Below are 11,524 nucleotides of genomic sequence, written 5' to 3'. Positions count from 1 at the left end.
AAAAGAGATCTTCAAAAAACTAATTTCGGCCGTTATTTGAATTCCCCCCCCCCCCCCCCCCCCCCCCGTTTTTGGTTTAAAACGAAATATGAAAAAGGGGGCGCGTTTTCCTTTTTTTTATTATACTATAGTACACGGACCCAGGTCACAGCCTCCATGCAAAGAGTTTGTTGATAACATTTGGTTTTATAGTTTTTTTTTAAATAAATTTTATAGGCTCCCCATATATCTCAAGATTGGAAATGAGCTTGCTGTGACATGATAATTATTACGAAATACGAAGTTAACTGTACTGAACAGTTTTAGCTGTAGTGATGGAATATGACTTGTAAATAAAGTTTGTGAAAATGCAGCCATTGTGCAAAGCGAGACAGACCAACACTATCCAGCTGCAGCCCCGGAGCAGAAGCCCCTGACACAGCAATATGGCGCACCTCGCACAGCTGTCCAATCGGGTTTCTGCATTCTTGACAGCTGGCCAATCACAGAGCTGGCAGAAGACTGAAAACTATTCAATATGGAGACAACAGTCGAAAAGCTTGAGGCGATGGTAAGCATAGTTTAAAACTATTTCATTTCCTGAAATTGCTCTCCTATCCTAGTTGAACCACAGACAACCAGCTGATGATTAATTAACACTCTGTTGTTAATACGGGAGACAGCTTTTCTCACTAAAAGTTTTTTGTTCGCCTCAGCGGTTTCCTTTGAACACACACACATTACGACCCGTTTCAACCGTAGGTTTCAACACGCAGCTAAGTTTACCACCGAGAAACCAGGACAGACCTATTCTTTTTCCCATTGGCTTTAATATTTAATAACATGGCCACCATTTTAACATGTGCACAGCTCCTTTATGAACGTAGCATCATAATCAATTCGGTAGACAGTCAACATCGCCGGTGTTATGTCGCAACTAGTTTTCGAGCTAAAACAGCAGCAGTTGTGGTCTGTTGTGTCAGCAGAGTCGTCACACACTCATAAACATATCACTGGTGATTTTCAAGTCGCATTTCATTGTTAGCACTACATTACAGCCACCTACCAAAAAATACACCCACATATTTAAGTTCTTTTATCGATGCAACTGACATGTTGAGCGCTACACTGCAGCCCACTACGACACAGTTGAACGCTCAGGGAAAATATAGTAAGTCGATCTTGATTTACGATTGAGTTAATACGTTATTTAAGTAATATTCTCACAGTGAATAATTTGACGCTTGGGTGAGCAAGACTGAGTGTACAGTCACACAGCTTGTGGCATACTCCATCAGAACTGCATGTTGGCTGAACAGCTTCAGAATCCCCTGCATTCAAATTCATTACAATTTCTGTAGCTTTCCTCAACTCACAATCCAACATATATGGGTACTTTTCGCAGTGAGTAACCATTTACAAGTAAAGTTGTTAATTAACATGTACAAAGTCAGTCTGTACGGCATTTTGTAACCTCCACAACTGTCTTGACTCTACAAGCTGTCAAAGCGATGCGTTGCATTACGTTGCATTTATGACTTGTAGTAGATTAGCTGTTTTAGAAGAATGGCAGCAAAAGCATGGATGCTCAAGGCCGTTTTAGATTGTTTTTTGCAAAGTGAGGGCAGAGGCGGTCCTGGCTACTTTTGCGATCTGCCATCTGCCTGGGTAAGTAGGCTATAAGACAACCACGTTTAAACAGTAAACAGTAATCTAGCCTTGACAAAACAACACAACACCTATCATAATAATTTCAGACATCCTATTACTACCTCAGATTGTATTCTGAACTATTATATAGGAATTTTTTATTTAGTATATACTAGTTTTATCCTCTGACCTACAGTCACCTGCAACTTCAATGGGAACACGTGAATACAATATAATTCAATCCAATATAACAGCTCTGCTATAAATTCTGCTTTTTTTGAAGTTTATACATTTTCAGTTTTTGTTGACATTGTCAAAAAAAGTGATAATTCTACTTTGTTTATTATTCAGGTTGTACTAAGTGGTGTTGATGTACTTGGGTGCATTACATTGAATGGTGTTCTTAATATTTTACCCTCCTCATGTATGTTAATGGAGTGGACAAAATATTAGGAACACCATTCAATGTAATGCGCCCTAATACACTCAATAATGAACATTAAGCAGAATTTTCACTGTCTTGTCAAAAAATGTACTTAAGCTTCATAAATGTAGAATTTATACCACAGCTGCTGTATTGGATTAAATTAGATTACATAGGTTAAATCATTGAGTCTATTTTATATAGTTAACTTATTCTCTGAACTATATTTTATAGTAATTACAAGTTATATAGTATTACACAGTTAAGTAGTTATATTCAGCTTCAGTAGCATTAGCATCACGTTTTTGTTGAATCTGTCTCGCTCTCTCTCTTCAGGTCTGTTAGATGAGAAACATCTGAGTGACTTAAAATTGACGTTGTGTAACATCAGCTGATAAAACACGCAGCACCATAGCATTTTACACATTGCGCTGCTAATATCACCTGTTAAGTTGGAGCCGTTCATATACTCTGAGCCGGTTAACCTGAAACTTGTTACTATAGTAACGTCACAGTTACCTGTCTGAGGATTAACGTTTTTTTTTTGTTTTTTTAAGGCGGCAGGCGTGTGTTGCTTAAAGCCCAATTTCCACCGCGTCCGTCAGCTCAACAGAGCAGATTGCACCAGGCAGGAAGTCAGACACAGAATCGGCATAATAAACTTCCGTCTTTCAAAATAAAACAACCCGTGCAGCCTCCCTAACGTATTTCAGCAACAAACAGGAATAAAACAGACAGATAAAAACACCATCTAGCTACGTAGCATACTGACACATGAGATAAGCACAAAAATCAAAGAAAATTACCAAATCAAGCAAAAGTTAACAAAATCGAGCCATTTAGTTGTGCTGCTACTATAGTAATTACGGTAGACTAAAGGCACTGTTTGGTTTGGGCGTAATGACTGTATTAACAGTGCAACTTCATTTTAAAAGGCAGATTTCTCTCCCAGAGCATGCTCCGCTCCGCTGCTGTAACGCTCCCGGTGTGAGTTGACGCCTGGCAGAGGACGGAGCAAAACTGTAGCGCAGCTGTTCCACGCTGCTGACAGACCTGGTGGAAGTCCCCAGTTAGGCGGCCGTCTAAGCTGTAAAGTGCTGTGGGAAACCCTGACTTTATAACTAAAGTACTGGACAAATTGACCTTTTACCTGATGCAAATTTAATGTCTGTCCCACATTTCAATTCCAAGTTATCTGGCACTTGACCGACTGGCAGACCGGATAATCCATATAAAATAAAAAAAGAATACATACTGAATTCATGGTCAGGTTTTCAAACGTATACCACACAAAACAAGTCACATTCCATTTGATACAATGTCTCACATTTTTCAAACATATACAGTTCAGTGAGCCATGAGAAATTCCAACTTTTAGTTAAGCTTTTAACTCCATGTCCCTATTATTTTGTTTTATTTATTGTTCTTCTGATGGCCGGGTACGAGAAGCAGTGCAATGTTAAAAGTGCATTGGCCAAAAATAATTAGGAAGGAAATGTGAAGGAAATGTATCTACTCTGAAGATTCAGCTGTTGGCAGGTGCTCTGACTTCATTGCACTACTGTATGAGACAGCTAGCAGTGCAATAGTATTGTCAAAGCATCTGAGAACTGCAGGGACCTGCTGCGCTGACTGCTTTTACATATGTAGACTGAATCAAACAAGTGGATAGATAGACAAAAGTTGGGTCTTTTGGGTATTTTTGGCCTAGAGTACAACAGCTGCAAACCTACTGTGGCTGCTAACAATACAAAACTGCTTTAAGCAATATCTGATCGATAACTGCTACACTGCTGTATTTTTTAGAACAGAATTTCCTTGATTGATTTAATGAAGTAAGTGTGTGTGGTCAGAACAGGAGACATGGAACAGATGGCCAAGTTTTCAGGGTGCTATTATATTTTCTGCTAAAAATACCAGTTCGTTAGTTAGTTAGTTCGTTAGTTTTCATTCAGTTATAAGTAGGGCTGGTATTGCACTTTTTTTTTTTTTTTACAATTTATTTATTGAAAAATTTCAAAATGATAACAAGAACAACAACAACAAAAAAACAAACAAAACCAACAACAATGTTATGGAGTCATCATAGTGTTTAACATCAAACCCCTCCCACCCCAAATGTCTGTGGCGTACACAGAACAAGAGGGGGGGAAAAGTAAGGTGAGACAAATAAGTTAAATTAAGGTAGCAGTTATTACAAAAATGGGCTACATTCACAGTTGTGACATGTGTACCATATGTAAAAAATAAATTAAAATAAGATAAATAAAAAACACAACAGGATAAAAAGTACAAAAGTTTGTAGGTACAAGATATAAAGGTACTAACAGGAAAAGGCTTGGATGAAGCAGTACCATTGTCTTATATAGCATTGTGTTGACCATGGGCATCACAATTAGGAGATATTCTATTAAGTAAAAAAGTTACAAATCCTCCCCAACATTTATCAAAGAGTGACAGCTTTTTCTTAAGATTAAACATGATCTTCTCTAACTTTAAGTATGATGAGAGCTCTTTAAGCCACAAAGAAACCCCAGGGGGCGCCTCGTTTTTCCAATAAATGGCTATACATTTATTAGCTGCGATCAGGGCTAGTCTGATAAAGCGAGTATTGCCTCTCACATTGATTGGTAAAACTGATAGATCCCCCAATAGTGCCAGTCATGGGTTGGTTGGGATTTCCAACCCCACAATTGTTTTTACTATGTCCAAGATGTATCGCCAGTACTGCTCCAGACTTCTACATGTCCAGAACGTAGAAGAGTACCTGCTTCAGTCTTACTGGGACAGTATTCCGAGTAGCTACTACTTATCCTATGAAGGCGCTATTGAAATCGTGATTATAAAATGATTATTCAGGTGGGCCGCATTTTAAAGTCCATGTAAAGTAAGAATAAATATGTGTTCTGAGTTTGACATGCCACAGAAAAGTGTGTTGTTAACCACCCTGCCAAATTTGAATGATTGATAAAATCGCCAAATATATAAAATTAGGCTTCAAAGTTGTGTAAAACTCTCTGCTACAAAATGCTGTGGGCTTGCCCACTGAGTTCACTAAAACCCCGCCCCCACCAAGTGTCACCTGTCAATCAAAGTCACCACCTCTACCAGAAACATGGATGCTACTCGGCTGCTAGCTCAGCAAAATCATTAGCATAAACCTCTACAGGTTTATGCTAATGATTTTCAAACCCGCTCACTAAATCCTGAACATAGAAATCTTGAAACACCTATTTAATTTTTTATTTTGTTTAGAAGAAAAAGTCTGAATTCACTTTACACAGCCTTTAAGTAAATTATTACGTTTTTATAATCGTGGGAGGCCAAAATCGATATTGCGATTAAAATTCAATTAATCGTCCAGCTCTAGTATCTGTACACCAAGATAACAGAGCTTAGAGGGCTCCCAATGAAAAGAAATGTTTCCCCTTGATAATCCTTGGGCAGCTGGGTTTAGAGGCATTACCACACTTTTATGTTTGTTTATTTTGTACCCAGAAATGCAGCTATATTCGTCTAATAGGGTGCAGAGGGCAGGGAGACATGACGCCACATTAGTCAAGTACAGTATAATATCATCAGCATATAGCGAGATATGTTTTTCATTTTCAACCATGATGCCCTCTATGGCAGGGTGTGCTCTAATAGCATTTGTGAGCGGCTCGACCGCCAGCGCAAAGAGGAGCGGGGACAGCCCTGGCACGTGAGATATAGCATCTGCATCATTCGTATCAAGTTTGAGCCAAAGTTTGTAAAACTGTGAAAAGAAAGGGCCATTCTAAACGATCAAATGCCTTTTCGGCGCCTAAAGAAAGGGCAATGACAGGCATTTTAGTTTGTTCGGCACAGTGAATTAGAAACCTATGAGTGTTATCAGACGAAAAGCGGTTTTGAATGAAGCCAGTCTGGTCTTTATTTATAAGACTAGGGTTCACTTTCTCCAGTCTGGTAGCTATAACCTTGGCAAATATCTAAATACAGGGTCTAGCACCGTCGGCTGGGCGTTGTAACAGAGATCTTTGAGCACGCTCCACTTCCAAAGTTTCCCAATCCATATCGAGTATCTTGGTTAGCCATTCTTGTATGAATGGCACCGTGTCCTTCCCCTCCACTCCTTCTGGAAAGCCGACCAGCCTCAGGTTTTTTTCTGCGGGCTCTGTTTTTTAGTCAAACGTCCCTCAATCGCCTCCTTTATATCCCCTTTTCCATCTCGGATATGATCCATTGTAGGGATTTGTCAACTAGCCCACTGCCGTTGCTGCTAGCAGTCAGTGTGGGAACTAACCGGTTTTTATCTTCCCTCGTTGTTACTTCAGTCTGTTTCGGTGGCAAGTTATTTCACTAAAGAATCGGTAGAAGGCTAATTTCAACAAGCTAGTGAGTGGAGGTCGGCACTGTGCGTCTGCTCCCTACACATCCATAACCGGAAGTCACATCTATACATTTTTGATACAAATCAAAATATGTCTGTAGCATATAGAATATTAAAAACTGTTCCTCAAAGCAAAAGTTTAACTTCTGGTCAGTTGATTGATTAGATACATCCTCATTCAAATTATATTTTTTCCAGTTTTAGACTATTTTGTGTTGACAGTTCAGTGTTTCCTCTATGCATCGCCACTGTTGAATTCCCAGCGCTGCTGCAAAAATGACTGTGCTTGAAGTAACGTGACGTTAACTGTGTTGATCACTTTCATTAGAAGTTGCTAGCAGCTAGTTAACCATATAACTTCGCTTTTGACTTCGGTGTAGGCTTCATAACACAACCTGCCCCCTCCCTTCATAAGCTACTGAAGTAGGGGAGTATAAAAGCAGACTCTCCTGGACGTCCTGTGAGTCTACCGCATATTGATAGCGGCTCCTTGACGCCCGCAAATGAGACACAACCTCCTGGAATCTGGAGCGAGCAAGCAACAGCGCGCACTAGAGAGTGACTGAGCGCGTGCACAAAAAACGATCGGTTTCCTATGGCTTTTGCGCATCATATCAATGATATCATGTCACTGTGTGGATCATTAACCTTGTTGCAGTGTGCTCCCTGGTTATAGTTAGTGAACTATCAGCTTCTACCTGCTCAGATCTCACAGTCAACAGTAGGAGATGAGGAGAGCAGCAGGGGAATCTAGCGCACATAGTTTGTATGGAAGCCTAATGATGGAAAAAGTAAAACTGGTTACTACAAAAATAAACCATTATTAATATTTATCTTAATAATACTTTTAATATTTTTGTGTAGCATACATGTGTATGTTATTTTGTTAAAGCTATCAGACATTAACATTTAGTTGTTTTGTTTAAATTATTATTTATAATTTAATATTACTTTAACAACTCAGGGACGTCCAAGCAGCAACATGTTGTTTGAGCACTTTTTTGCATTGTCAATTTGAAAAAATGTTTTTGTTTTTGAATGAAGGGGTGGAAATAAAAAAATATTTTTTTATCCGATTCATCGATTAATCGAAAAAATAATCAACTACTTAATCGTTTATCAAAATAATCGTTAGTTGCAGCCCTATTATTTTTCAAAATTTTCTTCCGGGGGAGCATACCCCCAGGCCCCCCTAGTGTTGCTAAGTTACCAATACACAGCACAGCTGCTACAAAACTTTCTAGGGGAAATACTGCAGTTATTTTATTGCCGTTTGTGTTTACGTGTACAGCCACAACAATTAACCCATTAGTCAAAAAAAGTTTATGTGTATAGCACCTTTCACAGATACAAAATCACAAAGTGCTTTTCATAATGAAAAATACATGATTTAAGGCTAAATTAAATATATAAATCACACAATCAGCACAAACTAACTTAAAATCACAGCAACAATAAACATATGAGGGCTGAAACATAAACACTTTCAAAAATTACAAAACACAGACATAAGCAAAAAAGAAAAGGCAGTAAATAAATTGGAGTCACTAATCAAAAGCCTGTTTTCAGCTTCTTCATATAGATATTACAGAACTCTAGGAATCTCAGCAATAAGAGGAGCACATTTGATAACTTGGGTGCAACAGCTTGAAAAACATGGTCACCTTGGATTTCCTAGCCAGTAAGTTTTTGTTCAACAGACCCAAGAGCACTTTTTGGCATAAAAGGGAGGAGGAGGTCAGCAATATACTGAGGTGTTTGACCATGCAAGGCTCTAGGTTAGCACAGGTATTTTAAAATATATGTGAAATTCAATTGGGAGCCATTGCAGAGGATAAAATTGGTGTGATTTGTCATCTTTTCTTATTCCTAGTTAAAAGCCAAGCTGCTGCATTTTGGTCAGTTCGGAGATGGTTATGGTTGGAGAAGTTTGATTTAAACAGATAAAAATAGCATTACAATAATCTTGATGAGAAGAAATAAAAGCATGAATAATCATCTCCATCTCAAGCTTGGTCACCACAGATCTTAATTTAGCAATGTTCCACCACTGGAAAACTAAACTAAACATAGTCACTTAACAATCCCACTGTACACATACTGCTTGATGTTTGGATTAACATTTTCTGGAGCTGTTATAAGGGGTTCTGTCTTATTTGCATTTAACCGAAGGCACCCAGTCACCCAAATCTTGATGGCTTCCAAACATTCATTTAAAATAGACAATTGGTTACTTTCATCAAAAAATGCTAAAATTGTTTGGTTCCAGCTTATTAGATGTAAATATCTTCTGGTCTCTTTAGTCCTATATGACAGTACCTGAATATCTTTGGGTAGTGGACTGTTGGTCAAGACTAGGGTTGCGGCTATCGATTATTTTTGTAATCGAGTATTCTATTGATTATTTCATTGATTAATTGAGTAATCGAATAAATTATTTTGCCTCCATTAAATAGCGAAAGTAAAAATGAGAAAAAGGAAAAAAGAGATGTCTCTGAACATGAACAATCAAATCGGTTTTATTCAAAACTAAACCCATTTATTGCGTTAACTGCATTACCTTCTGAAACAAATAAATGAAAATAATGATACAGTAAAGTCAAATTACTTTGAAACAAGATTTATAACTTAGACAAAGGCTATTTGGTCTGAATATTCAATTGTTTTAATAAAAACTAAACCCATTTATTGGATTTAACTTCAGTGCCATCTGAAACAAATGCATGAACTTACTTACTTTTAGTGTGACTGATTTTAATTTTTGCATCATTAGGCTACCATACATTTTAAGTGCACTAGATTCCCCTGCTCCTCCTACCTCAGTGTAGAGACCTGAGATCAACCTCTCCCTGCTCCTCTCCTCATCTCCTACTGCTGACTGGCTGACTGAGATCTTCTCAGCAGGTAGAAACTAATAGTTCACTAACTAGAACAACAAGCTTAATGATCCACACAGTGACGTGAGAAAAAGAAGACATGACGGGCAAATAAACGATAGAAAACCGATCGGTTCGGGTCGGTGCGTGTGTCTGTGTGCGTGTGTCTGTGTGTGTGTGTGTGTGTGTGTGCGCAACTAGATGCCGCACACACTTTGTAGTTTTCACTCTCTAGTGAACTGCTCCGCGACATAGCGAGTAACGCGATGTGCATCAGTAATAACCATCCGTGTAAAACACAAGCGGAGAACGTCATATAAACAAGTTAAATGCATAACACGAAGCTTTGATTCATGAAAAACTGCCTTGATAATTTTTTGTAATCGAATAATTCGAGTAATTGTTTCAGCCCTAGTCAAGACAAAACAAGACATTTAGGTTGCATCTTAGGTTTTGGGAAACAACATTTGAGAACTTTGGCTTCTTTTGTTAAATAAAATAATTTGGTATTGATACGGAAATTCAGGTAATGTATTACATTACATTTAAGACTAAACCTAGTTCCACTTATGAGGAGAGGGAAGCAGGGTCAATTTACCAGTCTTCTATCAGAGCATAAAGCAGAGTGTCTTTGCAGTTCCAGAAGTCAGAGGCAGACCTGGAATACATTGAGAGGCGTCTGAAGTTGGATTTCATCAACAACAGTGCAGAGAATGGATGTCCCACTGAGGTATTAACTGAAATGCCACAGCTTTTATTTTACATTTTCATACAACTAACAACATTATTTGAGACATAGTCACAGACAAAACAATACAGTAATTTAAAGGGTTTTTTTGGGTGCAGTTGAGGGCGGTTGCTACAGCTTCTGGGTGCCTGCAGCCCAACACCCCTGCAAACCAGAGAGTACAGAGTGATACCTGTTTCATCAGAGCAAAGTCAACAAATTACCTTTAGTTTTGAAGTTTAACCAACGTGTAATAATACATTTTTGTATAATTTTGTAGTGTAAAATTAAATTCTGATAATCTTAAAGATTAATATTTGAAGTCCCATGTATTCTACCTTATCCTCTAACTTCCTTGGTTTTTCACCACAGTCCTCTCACTGCACAATAACAATAACAATATACATTGTGAAATGTGCCAAAAAAAAACAACAACTAAGACTGGATGCTTAAATGTGCACAGGTTATGAGGCTAATGGTTAACACTTTGCTTGCAGGAGAATCCAGCAGTGATGCTGGAGAACCTGAGAGCCATCAAGGCCAAACACACAGCATTGTGCTCTCAGCTGAAGGAGATCGCAGAAGCACAAAAAGAGTCCATGGACTCTATCAGAGACAACTTCATCATTGTCATGGGGCTGATCCAACACTTCCAACAGACAACTGATGTGGAGGTACACACAAACAGCATGCTCACTGTACAAACACCGTCTTGTGCACATATAGTAGAGATAGTTGGGGTAATGTTTCACATTGTAAAACTTTTGTGATTGCCAGTTGTTAATGGTCAATCACAATTATTATAACTAGAACAGTGCAGCATGTTTACTTGCCAAAAGACACACATTCATAGATTAAAGCAGTGAGAAGAATGTATATATTTGTATATGAAGGTCACAGTAAGTATGTGTCTCAAACACACTTGTGCACAGAGACCAAAAGGAGAACTTGCTTTACAATCTTTATATAGAATTGATATAATACATGCAATTGTGTCTCCCAAGGGAACATAACAGCAGTACAGGAAATGCAGACTAAATCCATGTGAGATGTATCAAATGGAACTGCATGTGCGACTTGGTGTGGAGCTGTCCATGCTCTTAAGTTTTGATTCCTCTTTCTGGTTTTGTCTGTTGTTTTCCACTGCCGAGCTGCCATTCGTCTGAAAGGGTTAATTGGAAAGTATAAGTACCTGTAGCTGCAGGTGTCTCCAATGATCTCTTCAGTCTCATTTGCTGCTGATTGTCCTCACAGTGCTCAGCTGAAAAGTAAATATTTCAAATGTGGCTTTTATGCAGTTTACTAAATGATAATCCATGAGTGTAGTTACGTCAGATAGTTGTTTGAAATTAGATCCACATAACGAAGGCCATGTTAGGCCTTTTGTGAATAAGATTATGTCTGTAAATCATCATTGTTAACTGCAGGATGAATCAGCTGGGCTAATCAGAAAGTATGAGTACCTGTAACCTGAGGTGGCTCCAATATCTTCTTCA

At 38.4% G+C, this 11,524-nt stretch overlaps 1 protein-coding gene across 1 annotated transcript in view; it reads left to right on the top strand.

Annotated features, from left to right (window-relative positions):
- Window positions 1-427: 427 nt before the first annotated feature.
- Window positions 428-11,524, top strand: part of ska2 (spindle and kinetochore associated complex subunit 2) — a 32,229-nt gene continuing 21,132 nt past the window's right edge. The window contains exons 1-3 of the mRNA XM_053332260.1: window positions 428-550; window positions 9,939-10,031; window positions 10,526-10,702. Of these exons, the coding sequence (XP_053188235.1) occupies window positions 518-550; window positions 9,939-10,031; window positions 10,526-10,702 (303 nt within the window). The 5' untranslated portion in view covers window positions 428-517. The remainder of the gene's footprint in view (window positions 551-9,938; window positions 10,032-10,525; window positions 10,703-11,524) is intronic.

Source organism: Scomber japonicus, chromosome 13 (genome assembly GCF_027409825.1).
Source record: "Scomber japonicus isolate fScoJap1 chromosome 13, fScoJap1.pri, whole genome shotgun sequence".
NCBI classification, from domain to species: domain Eukaryota; kingdom Metazoa; phylum Chordata; class Actinopteri; order Scombriformes; family Scombridae; genus Scomber; species Scomber japonicus.
This window is presented reverse-complemented; position numbering and strand designations above follow the sequence as displayed.